The sequence below is a fragment of the Phyllostomus discolor genome, chromosome 2 (assembly GCF_004126475.2).
Source record: "Phyllostomus discolor isolate MPI-MPIP mPhyDis1 chromosome 2, mPhyDis1.pri.v3, whole genome shotgun sequence".
Taxonomy (NCBI): Eukaryota; Metazoa; Chordata; class Mammalia; order Chiroptera; family Phyllostomidae; genus Phyllostomus; species Phyllostomus discolor.
This window is the reverse complement of record NC_040904.2, coordinates 184,505,412-184,526,896: the sequence shown is the minus strand read 5'-3', so window position 1 is coordinate 184,526,896 and position 21,485 is coordinate 184,505,412. Positions and strand designations below refer to the sequence as shown.

Genomic DNA, 21,485 nt, shown 5'->3' with positions numbered 1-21,485 from the left:
ACATGTATTTGAGTTTACTTCAAAACTGTTGACTACATCTCATTCATTTATATTTTGAGTCTTAAGTCATTATTCTCTAATTTGGTTAAACTATATAGTATATTTTAAAACCCACTATGGTATTTTCATTTCTTCTAATGTTTTTCTAGTTCTAATAAGTTTATTTTCTCAGATAAAGTTGGGTTATTGTTTTCTTAAATTTTCTAGAAACATAAAATTAGTTTTTGATTGAAATTGAGCTAAACCTGTATGTTTGTTTGAGTGGAACTGAACACTTAAAATTTCTATAGAATTCGGTCTACCAGGAATACTGTATCAGCATCTGTAAAGTTTTACCATTTTTAAATTATATTGTTTTAATTGCTACTGTGAACAGTTTCTTTGTCATTCTATCTACTGGAGTCCTCCTGCTGTGTAGAAAAGATAATAATTGCAGAAACATGTTGTGTGGTCTGTCTTACTCGTGTGTGAGTGTATCAGTGACATGAGTGCTCACACACAGTGCACTTACTAAACCACTGAATAATGTTTTCTTCCTCTCAGTGGATATGTTGTACTTTTTAATATTTTCTAGGTAAATGTTATTTTTAATGTATAAATACCATGCTTTGTGAGCCAAGTAGCTCAGGGCTATTACAACAATGGGAATAACTAGATAGTATTTTGAGTCTCTGTTTTATAAAAATCTACATTATAACTTTGGGGCTCATTTCACATTAAACAATTTTATTCCATAGAACACTCTTTATTTCTGTGACATTATCAAAATAGAACTAAAAATTATTGAAATATTTTGGCCTTCTTGTTTTTATCATTTGTGACAGTAGATTAAGCTGCACTAGAGGATTTCTTCAGCATATTTTCCTAATAAACTAGGAGCTTAATAATATGCAAGCAAAGCTTAACGTGATTTAACATCTATCCAGGATGTTCCTGACAAAGAACTGTAAAGCTGTACATTAGCAAACTGTTTTTGTCACACAGTGATATTAAAATGTCTTTGAAACTACTGGCAGTTGAAATGTTAGCTATTAAACCAAAAGTTTATGACTTCATGTATTTTCATTTATTCATGATGGCTATTTAATACATTAATCTTAGAACACACATTTCAGAAACCTAATTATTCTTCAAAAGAAAGAGTAAAAAATACTTGCCATGTAAAATAAGTATCATTTAATTTACTGTATTTATTATTTTATCTTACAGCTCATGGGACATTCAGAATGGGACCACAAACGAGGGCCAAGAGGATCACAGGTAAGTTTTTTTTTTCTTTTCTTTCTTGCATTTTGTTTCTTAACACTTTGAGCCATGAGATTTCCAAAACTCAAGGAATAATAAGTAAAGGAAGAGGCAAACTAATCATGCCATTTGTTTTTACTTAACTTAGTTATAATTAAAGTCTGGTTTCAAATCCAAAAGGCAGAGGCCAGTATATTCCTCCTAAGAGCTTTCTGGTATCCCAGATTGGCTGTGTTTTTATGAATGCAGATTTTATATTCATCTTGTCTCTGCTGAATACATTTTGATCAGCAACTCACTCTCTATTTATTCACTTCCTTTGATAACTTTTTCCATGTATTTTCTTCTTTTCTCTATCTTCCTGTTTCTGGTTAAATATTTTGAAATATAATCAGACTAAACCCTAAACTAATTACAGATTTTTGTCTCTAAATTAACTGTCTTCGTCTTAGGGAAATAGAAAGATGAAAGGACCTATTATTTTGAAAAGAAACAAATTCTAAACCTTTCTATATTACCAGACTGTTTTCATTGTCTTACTTTATGTCTTAGGCAAGGAGAAAAGCTTCCATGACGCATTTATGCTTTTTAATGACCTAATTAGACAATGTGGATTTGTTTTGCCTCCATAATTACTTTGCCTGACAGAATAAAGGCTGAGTTTTGCCTGAAGAAAATTATCTCTCCTCGTAGGTATTTTGTGAAGAAATATAAAAAGCGTTTATCTCAGAGCAGCCTGTGTTTATCTGACTATAAACATGCCAAATGAAAATTAAGTAGGTGGGACACTTTTACCTCTGCTTCTCACATTTTGCACTTGCCGCCAAAGAATACGGTTACAAGAGAGTTGAACGTGCAGTACTGTATCTGAAAGTTCGTCCTGGAATGTGAGATTCTAAGTGTTTTACAGAGCTGATGTGGAGCTGCACTGTCATTAAGTTCGCATGGTTAACTATTTAATTGAGGTCACTGGGAAAAAAAAAAACAAGTCAATCAATTGTTTCTAGTTAATGTTTTTAATAGCTGTGGTTTTGTTTTTGTCCATTATCAATTTGGTTAGTAAATAATATAAACCAGTCCCATTTAATTAGGATTACCCAGAAGCGTTTATGCCTTGCTTTTCCTACCATTCACTTCTCCTCTCCATTTTCTCTGGCAACTCTCCCTCTATACATATCAGTAATATTCTAAATCAGAATTTGCTGTAAAGTCATTAATGAAATTATGAAATTAATGTATGTTAAGTACTTTGTGATTCTACACCAATAAAAAGTAAAGATGAACACAAGTAAGGAATTCCATGGTTTCTGATTATTGCTACTAGAGGCATTTTGATATTCAAAACACACTAAGTAACTTGCTGAGGACATGCCCTTCAAAGTAATGTCATGTTCTATTAAAAAATTATTGTTTAAAATATTTAATATTTACTCTCATTATGACTTATGACCTATCTGGATATAATTTATCATCAGGTTTGAATTGGTCACTCTGTCAATATAAATTGAAGAAAAGTATTATAAAAGCACAAGGCTGTTTATGTTAACTTTAAACACAAAAATGTCAGAATGAAAATGTTAAAAATTCAACATTTTTCACATAGCTATAAAACTTCAGAATTCTGTGAAGCAAAATATGTTCATAAATAACATCTGCTTATATTTGAAAGGTTGAAGTGGTTCTAAATAGCAAAAGTATTATAATGTTCTTACGTGAATTACCATTATCAGCATCGAGGTTTTTCTTAGACCTCTCAATCAGCTAAATAAACTATTCTGAAAATAGTACACCTTCGTCTCACTTTGATTCAACTCAGAAAAAAATCATCAAGGTTAAAAAGCAAAACACACACCAAAAATAAAAACAATGACAACTACAACAAAAAACGTTGGGGGAGAAATTCCTGACAAATAAATTAAGCATTAAGTAACAACCTCTTATCTAATCCTCATTCCCATTGGGGGAAAAGATATTGCATGTATGTTTTAGATCATTCACACTTTCTTATTTTTCTATTATTTCCTTGGATCATATGTCTAAAGCCTTTCAGCCATTCAAAAGGAATTTCAGACAGACCACATGTGGACAGAGATCCCTTAATATTTTACTACTATCCCAAGGCCTTGCTCAGATTCCATCTCAGTTTAGTTTCAATAAAGACAGATTTTAAGTACTGACTATGTGTAGAGCACTATGGTAGGTCTAACTTTGAAGAAAAAACTGACCAACAAGATTACTGCTTTCCAAGAGTTCACAAGCTATGCTTTGAAATAGAACAATCCTTAAATTGTTCTATTTTCAGGGTGGGGCAAAAGTAGGTTTACAGTTGTGAGTACATGAAACAGAGTTTACTCTTGTATTAGTATTTATTAATTATTGTATTAATTTCCATACAAACAACCATGAACCTACTTTCTCCCCACCATGTATATAATTTGCAAGTAATTCAGACTGGTAGATGTAACATTAAATATATAAACAAATTGTGATAAGAGTTTAGGTGGGATTGAGTATTTATCCCTAGTAGAACTGGAAAATTGCTTCTTAGAGATGATGGTACCTGAGGTGAGCCTTCAAGGATGGGTAAGGTTTTATAAGTGCAAAAAGAAGGAAAGGTGGATGGAAAAGCTTGGGTGAAAGTCTTAGTTTGGATATATGTGAATTTTCTCTATAACTCCTTTATAGACACTTACTGCCTGTGAATGATCCAGGGAATACCGTACATTATTGATTAGAAGTGAGGAGGAAGTAAGGAGGGTCAAGAATTTGAAACCCAGTACTTGGAAGATTAGTGTTATGGACACAGACTAGTTTACTGGGATGAATTAAGTGAAGCAGTGTTAAGTGAAAAGTGAAGATGACAATCCCAAAGAGGATTTCAGATGAATACTCCAGGCTCTGTCCTGGTGCTCCATAGCCAGGTTAGAGCAGAAGACATCAATTTGGGACTGTTCATCATGCATGTGGTAATTGAATTATACTGGTAGATAGACACCCCTGGAAGAAGAACATTAAGAGAGAAAAACAGAAGAAAGTTTCTTGGGGAAGAGCCTGGGGAGAGAGTTAAAGCATGCAAGTGGTCTCACTGGAGACCAGTGGGAGGAGAAGTGATGCATAATCAGAGGTAGTGGACCAGAAAGTTACACCAAGAGGAGGGCTGAGACCACACACAAAGGTTCAAGAAAAGAAAAACACATGGGAAGTGCCTTTGGATTTTGTGACTAGCAGGATATTGATGAATGTTGAGAATGCGGTTTTGATGAAAAAGTGTTGGAAATTAAGAAGAGAATAGTGTAAAATAGTATTGAATAGAAAGAGTTCTTGGGGGAATTTTGTTTTAAAAGAAATAAAACAAAGAAGTGGTAGAAGTGAGGAAAATGGCTTTTATGCTAACATGAGAATAATAAGAATTAGTGTAGGAAAGAAAACACTGAAAATTCTTAATAGTGATCTATTGAAGGACTGAGAAAATAATGTGCTTCAGGTGAAGGAATGCACTCTCTTCCAAAGTGGTCCTTTTGGCACAGGTTTATGGGTTTTCTCACATTCCACTAGTCCCCGCCCCAAGCCCCACCCTTCACCCTAGTTCAGAAAAACTGACTATGTACTCAAATGAACTACTGGTAGATCCACCAAAAAGCACAAATGAAGAACCTTTGGAAAGAAAGTAGAGATGTCTATACAAGAACAAGAGAGAACAGGCACAGATATTACAAAATGAAAGAGATATCATGAACCTAATGATTTCAGTCTTCTTGGTAGAAAAGGGTGCATACAGTTGGGGACATAATAGTGGAAATAGTGGAAATAGAGGACTGGCTTGATGTCTGACCACCAAGAAATACCTAGTAGAAAGCAGAAAGCTTTCACAAATGTGAAGGGGTTGACTGCAAGACAAATTTTAACCTTTTACATTGATTCAAAAAACACCAGGGTATGTTGCATTCTTAAGCCTTTGAGGATTCAAAAATGAATGGAACAATTTTGGCCTTCAAAAGCTTATAGCGTTATCCAAAGTCAGCCTTAGTTCGGAGGATAGAGAAAAAGTAAACTAGTATTGAGGACGTTAATCATTACCAGGGTAGAAAAAGCATCTCCTGAGTTTCCTTGTACATGCTTACTAAATAAGAGACATTCTCAAATTTGACCTCATCTTCCTGAATTATAGCATATGTGTATTTATCACAGAGGATAAGGAGGTATATTTTTTCTATCAAATGTTTATGATTTAGAAAAATACATATCTTGCTTCAAGCAAGTTCTAACATTTAATTGCATATGACTCTCTATACTCAGCAAGAATTTAATTCAAATTGATTTATTTGACTTATTTACTCTATCTTCAATAACTTTGTGATATAATTTGTCAGCTCACTCACATCTTTCGGGCTGATTTTTCTTCTTTTTTTTTCCCTTGAAGTATGTTCTCTCCAGTAGTAGATCATCCAAATTAGGGAAGATGCTAAAAGATAAATAAACTTGAGCAGCATGCAGAGCTCCTTTGTCGGGCAGCATTCCCAGCAATACCAAATGGAGTCAGGGGATGAAATTCTCAGAAGGCAATTAGGTTTTTTTTTCTTTGAAATTCTTGGGGAAAAGTTTTCCAGTGGGAAGTTAAGAGAACAGTAGAAAATTGCTCTCCTTTGAAAAGCTAAAAGTACTAGGCGGGTAGATGATTCTAAGAGCCAGTAATGTACTTATGACTTAGTTGAGGGCCTTTACGGGAAAATATTACTGCAATTTGTGAACTTCTAAACTTCCCAACATTTTAATGAACTAGGGACCTGCTGCCCTTTATTTATCAATAGTTAGAGGCTAGTGGGGTCTTTAGTCAGGGCTTATTAACTGGACTTAAGACCTTTTATTGAAGAAACAACTTTTTGTGTGATCTCTCTAGTCTTCAAGTGATTGAGGTATTCCTTTAGAAATTCTGGTTTGTATGTTTCTAAATAATTGAAGTCTTGCATGTATAATAGAAGAAGATAGCTGAATAGTCTGGTGGGGAGAAAAAGTTGTCACATACATTAGGATGTCAGCATGCTTAAAAATTACCTGTGTACTATTTAGTAGCATGGCTTTAATTGTCTACCATGTACTGGAGTCTCCAAATAAAACTTCTAGAAATAGAAACACCTACCTAGATCAACTAGGTTTCGCAGCACTGTTTTAAGTCTTAAGGATGAATTTCAATGGAATGTTATTATACTTCAGTGTTCTTTCTCTTTGGATATTCAAAGAGAGCAAGTCTGTTGATAAATAGCTCCTAAAGTTGATGAACCTAAGGATTTGCCTCCTAGTTGTCTAATTTGGTGACAGATCAATTCTTTTCTAAGTTAAATAATTCATTTCTGATAAGAGGCTGTGAAGAGTAATTTAGTAAGTAATGACTTTCAGACTTACCTAGAATAATGCCATGTAAATTTATTGAAGTTAACTTCATTGAATACATTTAGAAATACAGCCATCCAGATTTCCCAGGAATTTATTCCAAGGAATTAATGTGAACAGATTGGGAGTCCATTACTACCTTTCCTAAATGCCTGATGTTTTACCAAAGAATAACACACACCCTGGATGAAGCCGGCTGCCAGTGTCACTTCTAAAACTATGTGCTTTTTACTTGCACTTTCTTCTCCTTTTTCATTTTTCATATATTAATCTAACAATTGTTACTGCTAGTTTAGGAATTGTTCCAATAGTCATTTCATTTTTTGACAACTCTCCAAGGAAAGATTTCTTTTCTTTCTTTCTTTGTTGTGAAATTTGGTCATATTTTGTTTATACGGACAGGGATCCCATACCACATGTATGCCTGGGTCCTACACATCTTACGAATGGCCTTGTAATCTCGTGCGCTAGTGGCAGGAAAGGAAGAACCTGTTTGTTTAATACTTACTGAATTACCATCTTGTCTTGGGTACTGTGGACGTCATTCACATGGCTCGTGCCCTGCCTAGCTTATGTTTGTTTTTGTTAAAGAAGAACATTCTGCTACATTATATGAAACAAAAAAAAATTCATGCCCATCCTGTCCATTCAGTTCCCCTCTAGGTGTTTTAAATGTAATGTGTCAATCAGGTCTACTCTGTTGGACAATCTTTTTTTACCATCCACCCCTCATTCTGTGAAATTGTTTTTATCTAGTTAGAATTTAGTGTTATATCTTTAATTTGCATTGACAAACTTTACATGACACAGTCTGAGAAAATTTTGCTGGTAAGGATGTTTTTGAAAATGTCCACAGCATCCACAGTGTCAAGAGATGCAGAGACATTTCTCTTTGTCCTCAGAGATGGGAAAATTGGGTTTCTCTTTAAAAACTGAACACAGGGGTGTGTTGCCTCTCAAGCATCTCTGGTCTCTCCCGCTAGATGCCAGTAGCCAACTCCCCATCCTGTGGTTGTGATCATCTATAATGTCTCTAGACATTATCAAGTGTCCCCAGAGAAGCAAAATTGCTTCTGAGTTGAGAACTACTGAGAGTACAGCACATTTTTTTTGCCATTCACATAGAAGATTAGTAAATATTTACTGATTAACTTTGACACTTCATCTAGGAAAATGGGAAACTGCTTTTTTTTTTTTTTTTAAGAATTTGTGCTTTCAGCTGGGACTAGGATGGCTCAATTGGTTGGGTGTCATCCCGCAAGGCAAAAGGTTGCCAGTTAGATTCCCAGTCAGGGCACTCGCCTGGGTAGTGGGTTCCACCCCTGGCAGGGCACATGCAAAAAGCAAATGATCAATATTTCTCTCACATCGATGTTCCTCTCCCTCTCTGGCCTTCCCTTCACCTTTCTCTAAAAATAACATACACTTTAAAAAAAGAATTTATGCTTTCCATCTTTACCTCTACCAAAAGAGCATATTAATTTTATTGTGAGGTGGTTTACTCACAGGAGAATCATGTCCTAGAAAACTAGGAGTTAAAAATGCACTCTTTCCACACCTGAAGCATTCAAGTGATTTAGAGGAGCAGCCTGAGAGAGAACATGGCTCTGTCCAGCCAGTGGTTATGCAGAACATGTGTTTCTGGTAACTGATGTACGACCTTCAGTGAGTCATTCTTTTTTATAGGCTCTGCCTGCTCCCTCCAAAAGGCATCAATGAACAGGAATGAAACAAGTCCATAGAAATTAAAGGAAAAGTTGCCGCTGGCATTTACACCCCCTTGCATATAGATTAGTAAACATGTTTATCACATATTGAATGACCTTCTTATCCTGGGGACTGTGGACATCATTCATATGGCACATGCACTGCCGTATGCTTGCTTTTGCCAAATCATAACCTTTTGGTACATTATGTGAAACGAAACAAAATAATGAAGTAAGTATCACAGATGAGCTGTGTTTAACTGCAGGAGCTGTCGATAGCTTAAGCAATAGTCAAATTTACCAAGTGCACAGAGGCATGCTCTGGAAGAAATAAAAACAGTAATAATAACCCTAACAGTTTAAGCCACAAATTGTTTCTGATTACTTTTGTGTTTTCAGCTTTTATTTTGTTTTTAATATATCTTGATGTAAACCTTAAGAAACTTAAATAATGAATGCAAGTATTTTGCCTTTAAATTATTTTGAATTTAAGTTACTATAAATATAGACATTCTGGAAACTAATCTTGCAACTCTAAAGTTTTGCTTTCCACTTGTTAGAATAACGGAAGATATGCCAACTTCAGAGCTATTCATTTTATCTTTGAACTGCAATGCCTGACAAAAGGAAATGATTTTTATTGCATGCTAGGTGATTTTATGCAATCTCTCACATAGGGTATAGTCTTGTTCTTAATGAATTACAAAAACATTCTAAAATAAAAGTTTGGGGTGGATTTTTAAATCTTATAGATAAAACTTATGAAAAAAGATTCTGCTACATATTAGATTTTTCATAGGAAACAAAAAATCTAAGACTACAATATACTGACTAGAACAACCTATCAGACAGAGTGGAAGGTGAAGTTCGGGTGAGGTAAATGTCACTCGACAGTTCAAAGGCCAATTAACTGGAAGGGGTGAATTAAGGCAGTGGGAATAGGAAATGGTGTGGGAAGTAGTTGATCTTTTAAAGTAAATATGGACATCTGTTTTGTAAACAAAAAAGCACCAAGATACAAGTTTGTGATATCTTCTTGATACAACTCATAGAAATTTGGAGATAATATTTATTTAATTCCTTAGTGATATATCCAAGTTACGTGTAAAAATATGCATTCCTAACATATAACAATCTCCTTTATGGTATAGGGATTTTTCTTTACTTTCATTCTAAGGGACAGACTAAAAGGTTGTTTAACAGCATTCCCCACTTAATATTACATTGTCAGCAAAGCTGGGGCCTTTTTTACAGAGTTTTGCATTGGAGAATGAAGATTGCTTGGCCATTCCATCTTCAGCACGACTGTCCCATTTTGTGTAGGTAGCCATCATGGAAAAATTAGTAAATTCAAGTGCTAATAATTACAAAGCAAAATCCAGGAACAACATTGGAGATACTAGTGGACTGAAATTATCCCAAAAGTCCCAAATATGAAACTTCTTGTCAAGTTTGATGTTCCAGGTCATAGAGGGTTTTTCAGTTTTTGTTTTGCTTCTGTTTTTGTGGTGATGTCGTATGCAGTGACCCTTTTCTGGAAAAAGCTGAGTGTTACCAGTGAAAGCTTGTTCTTACTGGAATTCTGCACGTTATCAAACTTGAATCAAAATGGTTTGCTTACTGAATTCTGTGGCCCTATGGTTAAATTCTTCTGGATGACAGTTTATACTTGGATCTCTATGACTATTTCCATTTTAGAATTTTGTAACCATGTTCTTTTCTTTTCAAACCATTTAAACTCTAAGTCTACAGAAAGTTGTTTACACAGCATCAGTGGTACACACTTAAAAGATCAATTTTAAAAGTTTTGGAGGGGAAAAAAAAAGATCTCAGAAGGAGATTGTGGGTGAGACAAGCATGGAGCAGAAATTTCAAAAGTAAACCAATGTGATCAGTCAGGAAGATAAAGAAGTGCAAACAGATGTGGAAGTTCTAGTTCTCAAAGGACTGGGAGCAGAGGAATGAAAAGAAGTTATCTATCAAAGATAATGCAGAAGAGACCTAAGAGGGAAAAGATTAGTAAATAGAGGAAAGATATTTCATGGAGCCATGTAAAGACATGACCATTGCAGCCATGTTGAGAAGGTTAGAAATGTACAGGTATCTGTAAAAAATAAATAAATAAAAAAGTAAAAAATAAATAAAAGGCCTTTGATTGAGGGCATCATGATCTGGGGAGATGGTATGTCTTAAACCTGGTTTTGCTGCTCATTATCCCTAGTCATAACTGTGGAGACTCTCTGCCGTAACTTGTGACTCTTCTCAGGTACTTAAAGAATGTGACCATATGATGCATGATATTGTTATTTTGGGGGGCTCTATGATTTTTTAAATATATTCCAATGCACCCATAAGTTCATGAAAGCTAATCCTAGGACATTTTTATTTTCTTCTTGGTATAGAAATATAGCATGAAATGGAATGTTTTTGCTAAATAGTATAATTCCAGCAGTGAGTTTTATTTTATGTTGATGGTGGCAGCCCAATACATGGTAGGTTTTAAGTAAATATTTCTAAAATACGTAAAAACATATCAGAATTTGTAAAGTTGGAGTTTAATTTATTCAAGCAAGTTTTGCCAAACCAGTGCGTCATGAAGAAGTTTATATTAATCAATACAGAAATATAGAAACCCCCCGGTACTTAGTGAAATGATATCTAAAGCATAAATAATAAGACCAAAATTCTTTTGTTTTATTTATGCTATTGCTCTGTATTTGAGCTTCCTCTTTTAAAGTATACTAGTAAATTGAGGTCTCCTCATTTTAACATCTATGATGCCTCTTGTAGGGTGAACTATAAACTAGCATTAGGGTATGAGGAAAACTTTTCATGTTGTTAGGAATTAAGAAGAAGATAGAATGTGAGCATGTAATTTTACATGTAGGAACATGTGTTCCTCTCATTCTCAAGGCCAGTGTGGCTCTCCCCCGCCCGCCCGCTAACCCCATGCCCTTTGCTGTCATTACATGGACTTTTTAAGCACAGAGTGATGGTGTCTCACGGAGCACAGGGATCTGAAATTTACAGAAGGACTTTAATAGAAACTTATGACACATGATGAGACCAGGCTTTTCACTATTTTTTGCCAATTATTTGGCTTAAAACCAATGGAACAAGCTGAACTTGGCATTGCTATTTCTGTTCAAAAAGAAGAAAAATATATAATTTTACCATTTCTTATGTTTGGGTCTTGGCACTGTGGCTTTTGTTTATGGAAAAAGGCAGGAGAGGAAAATGCATTATTTTAACATCACAAGATAAATAACTATACCAAACTGAAATATCCTTTAAAAGCATCTTTTCTTTTTTCTTCTTATGATAATACAGATAGCTACTAATTTAGTGCAGGCTTGAAATAAGAAGTAATATTAATATCTTCTATAGCATTATTTGTTTAGATGCATCACTAAGATTACATTATATTTCATTAGAATCCAGTTTGTTTCTGTGCCTACACATAAATAAAAGAAACCTTTCATTTTATTATGAATGTTATTTACTCTTGACAAAATCTTATACAAAAAAAATAAAGCATTTGGATTTACTTTTAGAAAAAAAAGATAGGTCATTCTTATCATTAAGTTTTCTTGTAAGAGCTTTCTGGACATTATTAGCTACTTTAAAATGTTAACTAATCATATCTGGAGTAAGTTTCTACCAAATACTAATAAGGAATAATAGGAATATAAGTAATGTATGTGACTTCCAAATGGTTAAAGGAAATTTTATTTTTATCATTTTGTACGCTAGTAGTCATGAAAATTTTAATTGGTAGATGCAGCATAGGAAATTAACTATTTTCTCGGAATGAATATTTTATTATACTTATGTTCCTCGCTAGAAGCTGAAACCTTTCTTTTTTTGCATTATAAAATATTTCAAGCATGCAGCAAAGTACAGTGAACAGCGTACAGAAATCACATTCTCACCAATAGATTTAAGAAATAGTAACATTATGCTATATTTGACTGGGATTTTTTATTAATTGATAGATAATTGTTTAGAAATATTCTTATTAAACTTTTTCAGTGTATCTGTTTTTCTCATTAAGTATGTGTTTAGTTACACATATGTCATGGTATTTGACAATGTGGGAATTTGCAGAATATGGAAACATTAGTTTAGACAGTATGAGAAAAAAACTGGAGAATATAGAAAACAATATGGAAAAGATTCATTTTTCAAGGAGACAAGCAAGATGCATTTTTTTAAGTAGAGCATGTTGATAAGTATGTATTGAAGTACTATCTACTTTAATATCATTTGCAACAAGCTGGTGCATGGCTACTATATTAACAAGCATGCATCTAGAGATGAGGCAACATAAATACATTAGTGTAGTCATAAGCATGCCCTGTAATAAAAATATAAATTCTTAATATCAATATAGTAAGAAAAGAATACAATAAATTTTATTAACATTAAATACTGTATTCCAAAGGGTTAGCTTTGTTAATAGACTTGAGATTTTTTGAAACCATCTCTGCAAAGGTCACCAGATCACCTTCTTAAAATCAACTTCATGTAAGAAAACTGTAAAAGTACAAACTGTTATTATTATCTATTGCTCTAATGTCTTTAAAAGTGTTGTATTCAATATTGTATATAATGGTTGTTTTAAAGCTTAAAAACAAAGATGTTCTATATAGTTTTATTTTAAAAGTTTATTTCAATCATTTATGTGTGACTTAGGTTTACAGATAATGTATTCATTTCATCCTGCATAATCTTAAAATCTTGTCATATTTGCATAGAGGGGAGAATAGTTTTTGCAGATTAGAATCAAACACTAAAACAAGAACTGTAAAACCCATTATGGCACTGCCCTATTTAACATTTTTGCCAATGACTAATACAGACAAAAGGATGTTCACTTATATTTTAGCATTAAAAAATGGGATATGTAGCTAATGTGTAAATGACACAATAAGGAAATAGAATGTATTCTCATTTCACTCCAGTTAAAAAACCAAACTCATAAGATAAAACTGAAAAGGACAAAATAAAATTTTGCACCTAAATTTTTAATAAAATTTTAGTATGGATGGTGCCTGCATATTTGCTTATAAACAAATGAAGAAACAAAGTCTTAAAGATTTGGGTTGATTTCAGGCCCAATATCAAATGGCTTTTCTCATAATCAGTGCAACCTTGGGCTTCATTAGCAGTACTAGTTATGGCCTGTAGAGCAGCAGGATTAATTCAGTAAAATCTCCATTGTCCAGATGACAGCTTCTGTGTTACATTCGATTCTGAATGCCAGATTTCTAAGAAAGATATTGAAAAGCTGATGCACTCACACAGAAAATCAGCATGTTTAGAAACAGTGTGAGAGGGAGAAAAAAATGTTTTCTTGAGTAATCAAAAGTATTGGGATGCCCTGGATGGTGTGGCTCAGTGGATTGAGTGCTGGCCTGCGAACAAAAATGTCACTGGTTCAATTCCTGGTCAGGGCACATGCCTGGGTTACAGGCTGATTGATGTATATCTTTCACACATCAATGTTTTTCTCTCTCTCTTTCTCCCTCCATTCCCCTCTCTAAATAAATAAATAAGTAAACAAACAAACAAATAAAATCTTTTAAAAAATACTATAGCTGCAGTCTCCTTAAAGTTAGGAAAACATACATTTTTTTAAAAAAAGTGGTGGGATATAGAAGGGAAGAGATTTTTTTTCTCTACATAGTCCTATAAGATACTGTTATGGATAAGTGGATAAGTAGATAGAACACAATACAGTCAGATTCAGATTTTGATTGAATATGAGGAAGACATTTCCATCAATTCAAATTGATTTAGTGATACAAGTAAAATAAGGTAGTGGTTTTCCTGAATGTAAACTTGTTTGAATGATGATTACATAGAAAAGCTTGCAGTAGAGGAGAAGAGCTAATTATGTGAGAGTGTTCCCTGATTGTTTCTGAACAGTGATGAATAGTCCAAGACAACAAAATTTCAGTCTCCTAAAGAGTATACTTCAGAGAAGAGTCCTGCAATTGTGCTCTTTATTTGATGAAAATTTTCAAATATAGGCAAACCATAAATTTTAAGCTCAGATCTAGATACTGTATTCTATAGAGAGTAGAGTGGTCACTTCCCCTGGAAGGGGCAATTTTGAGGCTTTTGTTCTCAGGGATTGCTAGTACCCATTGTGTATCACCTGAGGATCTTATCAGAGATTCTCACTGATGAAGGTTTAAAATGGAGCTAGGAAATCTTCCTTCTAAGATACTTGCCAGGAGATGTAAAGAGTGTCCATATTACTACACCATCGACTAAAAGGATAAGGTCAATGGATTTCAGTGCCTAAAATAATCTCCTTTGTCTCACTTTTACCTGAAATTATAGAGTTGAATTTTTTTGCTATAAATACTTTGTACTTTATTATGCCAGTATTTTTACAGTTTATTAAAATGTACATACTTGGCTTCCTCTACCAAAATATCAGATCCTTAGGAGGAAAGAAAAATCTACACATACAGCACAGACTTCAACAACACAGAGACCATGGTTCAAGCCATGTTTATCCACTTTTAGCTGAGTGACCTTGGACAAGTTGTTTAAACTTACTAATAACCTTCAGGTTTCTTACCTGTAAAGTGCAAATTATTATAAGGATTAATTTTTTATGTTGGAAGAAGGTTTCATTTTTATTTTTAAAATTTGTTTATTAAATTTAGTGGGGTAACATTGGTTAATACATTTTTTACTACTTTCTGCTCATTACGAATTGTAGAACCTTACATTTTCTATTGATATTGACCATTTAGTAGTAAGAAGAAAACATAATGAGAATAGTGTTTCATGAGGGAGTACGGCAAAGAAATGAAGGTATGAGTACTGGAGTTGAAGAATAGGGAAAAGTCTTGAGGATTGATGCTGGATTCTCTTCTCCCAACATCTGACACAGGGGTACAATTTTATATGACTATACGGAGAGCCATACACAATATAATCTGCATGAAGGGTGTCCCCAGAGTTGTGAAGTGGACAACATGCATAGCTATATACACTGTCCTGTCTAGCCCTTTCTTTCAATTTTTTAAATTAAATTTATTGGGGTGACATTGGCAAAAAAAATTGTATAGGTTTCAGTTGTCCAGTTCTATAATACATCATCTGTATATTGCAGCATGTTTACCTCCTAAAGTCAAATCTTTTTCCATCACCATGTACTTGACCCCCTTTACTCTTTACTCCCTGCCTACCCCCCATTAACTCTGGTAACCACTGTCTGGTTGTCTGTGTCTATGAGTTTTGGTTTCTGTCTTGTTTGTTTATTTGTTGCTTTTAATTTTATATCCCATATAAGAGTAAAATCATATGGTTCCTGACTTTTCTGCCTCATATTTTTCTTAGCATGATGCTCAGCCTTTTAAATCAACCCTCATAACAGAATGATTACTCTAAAACCTAAACTTGATTGTGTCACTCTGGGTCACTCTCAGGAAAATGGCACAAGGCCTGTTCTTTTCTGACTCCTAGCTTCCTACTAACACCATACCTCTCTCTCCAAATATCTTAAAATTTCTACACCTTGGAGGGCATCATGTCGTTTCATCTTCTGTGCTTTCACAAGTGTGTTTTCTCTGCCAGTGACAAATACCTTTTTCTCTTTTTATTTTCTTAAATTCCTCTTCAGCTCAGTTGACACCCTGGGTACTGACTCTGTTTAAGCATTAACTGTGTATGCTCCCATAACACATTTTTATCCATCATGCACTTATCAAAAAACTTAGAATAGCATGCAAAATTTCCCACAAGACTAAAGCTTCTTATATTCAGGAACTGTGTCTTGTTGGACTCTCCCATAGTGACTACCACTGAGAAGTTGTTCAAGAAATGCCGAATCGGTATGTGAGTGAATGGGGCAAGTGGTGTGAAATTGGAGTGCAGAGATCTCTCATTTAACCTACTTCATGACTTGGCTCTGATGTGGTCTTGCTTTAATTTGAGGAGAGCTGGAGTTCCAGTGATTCAGGAAAGCATCCTTTGAAGAAGTGAAAACTGTTGTAACAAAGTCTGAACTTTAAGAAATATCTTATTACTGATTATACATGGTGACAATATTTACCAAATTATAGAGCTACTACTAGTAAAGGGTCTGAATAACCTTTTTGTTCTAAAAGGATTTTCAGTAGAAGTTATATTAGAAAAACAAGGAGAGTTAAAAGCTTTTAAAAGCAAGAAATCCACATAGTAATGGAAATCAAATTTATGATAAACTTGTTCAGATTATTTCTTAAATGTTTTTTAGGTAAGTTCTAACGTTAATTTTTAACAAAAACATGACCTGGGACAAAAAAGAAACAAAAACTTTACAGCCAAAGTTCTAGAATTACTTTTAAGGTCTTATAAAACTATCTTAAAATGTTAAGCAGAATATTTTATTTGTGTAGAAATTCTCACTAAACTCCCCAAAACCCCAATCTACTTCACACAAAAATAAAAAGTTGAATTGCATGAACTTTATAATCTTTATCTAGTACCAAGTCTACATGTATTTAAAGACTGACAGTGTTCTGCCTTCTGCATTTTTCCCCTATTTTCCTTCTGCATTGATTGCATGCTTAAGAGTTTTTAAAGTTTTTATGTCAAACATTATGGAAGGACATAAAAATATACATCCTGACATAGAAGGGAGTAATAAATATCTGTGGAAAGAATAACAATTGCAAGTCATTTATTTTTAAGATACTCGAGTAATTTTAGTGGTTCGGAAAAGACTTTTCACCTTTGTGGCCACTGAACTCCAATTATGTAGTTCAAGCGTGTATTTCTTGCTTTACTTGGAGGTTATCTTTGTAAAATGTATAAAATAAAAACTCAGAAGTGTCAATAAGTAATATCTTCCCCCTCATATTATATTGGTTGGTGCTAATTAGTCCTTACCAATCAAAATGCAAATCCTACATCTATAACCATATTAAACTTTCCAGATTTGGGTTTTGGTTCATCTTAAATTACATGTTTAATTGGGGACTCCTTGTGCCTTTTCTTTCTGTTGACTTTGATGGTAGTTTTTCCATATTTGATAAGTAATTTCTCATTGCTTCCCTTAACAAAAAAAGATTTGAAATAAAATATTAAAAACGTGTCTTGAGTTAAACCACAGAAAATAAAACTAACCGACATTTCATATGTACTTTTTGGCCAGATACTGTGCTAGGTACTTAATTCACATAATTTATTCTAATCTACAGAATAATTCTGGAAGGTCAGTAATAATTTATTTATTCACTAAAGTTGTTGACTACCTCTTACGTGTGGGTGCAGTGCTAGAACAAATTTTGTCCCTCAGAAAGTTCATATTCTAGACTCCTAAACAGCATTTCACATTTACAAATGAAGAGACAGATGACAGCAGTTTATATGACTTGCCAAAGGCCACAGAGCTAGAAAGAGAAAAGATCATCTAAACCCATATCTGTCTCACTCTGACGTCCTGCTTTTGACTCTAAATAGTTGACTATATTATCTCTCACCAAATATGTTTAATATCTGATTTATCATGAGACCATTGAAATACTTTATCATATAAGGTGAAAATTCAGTTTTTATGCTAATTGCCATAATTTAAAATAGATTAAACTCATTTTTATTTAATGAATTGTGCAACCTTAATTTTAATTAGCAACATAAGCCCTATGCTCTAATGGAGGCTATAAATTTAGTCTCTCACAAATTAAAATAACTGCAAGGTCAGTCTTTGAGTTGTGGGCTTTTCTAACAGTCTTATAAATGTGCAGGAAATAAACATTTCAGAATTGCTTTTCTGACAAAAAATGGCAGTTTCAGCCAACCGAAATATAAGACTGCTTTTTCTGCTGCCGAGCCTACCTTATGTGAATGAGATTTACGATGTAAAGTACATGAAGATGTTCTGCCTCAAACCTGTGCAGCTTTCTAGCCTTCCCACTGTTCCACGTAGGCAGCAGGACAGCTCAGGAGGTCAGTTTATTTATGAGGGAGTAGAAATTACCTCTAAATGTGAACTTTGGAAGACCTCTAAAAGTGCTGCAACCTCCAATTTAACCAGCAGCAGCTCAGGGAGGTAAAATCTACTATTTCTCATCTTCTTAAAGCTGAACATCTGTCAAAGCAAAAGGTTATAATTAAGTTTCCTTGGAATTTCATGAAACTACAAATTTGAGAGTATAGTCCAGCAGGATTCCACACTCACTGAGATGAAACACAGATTGGTGTGGTGGTTAAGAGAATGATCTTTGAAGTAATAAAGATCCCAACTCTACCATTAAACATATATATATATATATATATATATATATATATATATATATATATATAACTTTAATGAGATATTTAATCTTTGTAAGTCAGAGTTTTCTCATCTGGAAAATGAGATAATACTTACTTTGTAGGGATGTCCTGTGGATACAATACATTGTAAAGCACTAAATCAAAAGGAGTATCTGGAATAGAGTAAATACTCTCACTAAAATGATAGCTTGAAACCATCATCATTGTCATCACCATAATCATCATTGGCATCCACCACACCACCTCTGTCTGCTGCTATTCAAGCACTATGCCTGGTGTGAAGGACTTAGCCCTTCTCTCCCATCTGATCCTGCTGAACACAAACTATTCATCTTCCCTTGGCCACTGAGAACCAACCAACAAGGTCCCCTTTGTCAACATGTCCCTAATGTATCAATTGGTACCATTTTATTTTCTTCCCTTTCTTTTCCAAAGCCAGCGTGAGACCTCGAAGTCATATTTGGGCACAGAGGGATTATGCCCATCATTACACAGAATTCTTTGCTATACGAGAAATGGCATCACGCCTAAGCTCCCAAAGGGAAATACCTTCCTTCCAAGTTTCTGTAAATGTCATTTAACATATTATTCATTCAGGCACATCTGATTATGTAGGTAAGATAAATTGTCTGATTTGGAATGCCTGCTTCTCAAATAATTTGAGAATAAGTATAATATAATCAATAAAGTATTTCTTAGGTATTTTCCATGGGAATACTAGCTTTTACATCCTATAATTTACAAAACAAATTAAGACTAAGATATTCTCATGAAAATTGGATTTTAACTTTTTATTGGCATTATTTTTATGTGGCATCAAGCAAAATGTGCACTTAAGTAAATTAGAGCTTCCTTAGTAATTATCTAACTATTTCATTAGGGCTAATATGTTATTTAAGATTAAGGTGTAAAAAAGCTCTGATTAGAAGTGGAAGGGAAAAATAAGGCTCATTAAATAAATGATTACAGAAAAATTATTTTAATCTAACTGAAAAAGAATTTATGACAGCCTCACAAGTTGGTTTTGATGTACACTTTGGGTATCAGCTGGTTAATCAGACAACTTCAGAAATCACCTTGTGTTGTCTACTAGTAATAATGTGCCCTGATAGATGGGGAATGTTTAAGAATCCTTAATATAGACCATACATATATAATTTTATATATAGCATTAATCTCTCATATCATGTTGAAGGAAGATCTACAGACTTCTATCCACATGCAAATAGTTCTTTTTCTACTTCATTCTGAATAATACCAAGTCACAAGGTCCTGTTAAATTAAGCGGTTTGTACAGTTTTACTGAGAGGCTGTTTTTTTCAACCTCCTATCTTTTGAAAGCTCAGAGTACTTGATTTGACCTAAAAAATGAGCTCTAATTACAAATTATAATCTGACAATTTTATTTAGTTTTTTAATACAATTGATTATTGGAGAGATTTTTTAATGGACAATGAAATGCATAAAAGTAGTAGAAATTTGCTAAAATTTTTATATATTCACAATTCAATGTATTTATACCAAAAAACTATTGCAACATTTTAATTTGAACTTTTCATTATACCAAACTTCTCTATAAAATATATGCCACCGGGAGGGTTACTTAGAGTAAAATATCACCTCTCCATTCTAAAGTTAGGAATTTGAGAACAAAATTTCTTTCAGTTATTAATAGAATTGTGAGTACTGTTTCACATGTTATATTTTTTATGTTGTCTACTAAGTGTTAGATCAACAGGAAATGGACATAAAAACTGACTAAAATAAAGATATGAACATCTAGAAATAAAGACAGCACTATATACAAACTAATCAAAAACAGGGAAGAGTAGTTTGGCAGAGACATGAAGATATCTGGAAAACAGGAAACAAGGATTGCCTTAGTCTTACATAATGTGACAGGGCTGAATCCTCTACTAGAAATAAACAGAAAGGAGGAACGGACTCTCGGCATTAAGCAGTCATTTACCAGTGGAAATGAGATTAGACAGTCTTCATTTTCAGTATGCTCAATTTTTGGAAATTCATGAAAACATAATTTGTCAAGTAGAAAACAATTTTCTTGTCAGTTACCTAAAGACATTGATAATGAGAATATTATATATCCTTCCTTTGTCATGCATTAATATAGGACAGATGGACTGTCTCATTTTTCAAATGGAGTGTGTCTCATTGTTAGAAGATTTAACAACCCAGAAAGAGTAACATGGAATTATAAAAAGGAGTAAAAGAAAAGAATAAGTTGATAATAATTGAATGAATGTATGCTTTCTCATTTCCAGTTCTGAATTTTGGAGACACATAAGTTTACCCTTAGTTGTTTATAATTTTTGTCAGGTTTATCTTTTACATTATCACTGTAGCACACATCTTACACAGTATCTCTGTAAGTGTTCATTCAGAAAACATTCTTTGAATGTTTACTTTGTGTTAAATGCTATAAATAGAAGATTATTAAGTGTGATTCTTGCAAACTGAAAAAAACCACATTATTTATGCAACCATTCACTCATCATTGTGTCCCATTTGCCTGGCAGACACTGTGGTAAGCATTAGAAATTGGGACACAAAAACCAGAGTACCCTGTTCTTAGTCTAATGGATGAAACATACAGAATGGAGTGTGGTTGGTACTATGTTGGCAGCGTGCTCTGAGAAGGATAAGAGTCTGTAAGATATGTGAATACACTAGAGAGTCAGGCAATGCCTCTCGGAAGTTGATTAGGAATCAGTCAAGGGAAGGGGTATGGAAGACTTTCCAGGTAAAGGTACTGTATATAAAAATGTAGCAGAATCTTAATTCAATAAAAGAGACAAAAAGTTCTGGTTAGGAAGTAACTTGAGACAGACAGAAGTCACATCT

At 33.7% G+C, this 21,485-nt stretch overlaps 1 protein-coding gene across 2 annotated transcripts in view; it reads left to right on the top strand.

The window, feature by feature from the left end:
* Positions 1-21,485, top strand: part of PDE3A (phosphodiesterase 3A) — a 277,109-nt gene that overhangs the window by 164,292 nt on the left and 91,332 nt on the right. For both annotated transcript variants that reach the window (XM_036019275.1, XM_036019274.1), the window contains exon 2: positions 1,210-1,260. In XM_036019275.1, coding sequence (XP_035875168.1) covers positions 1,210-1,260 — 51 coding nt within the window. The remainder of the gene's footprint in view (positions 1-1,209; positions 1,261-21,485) is intronic.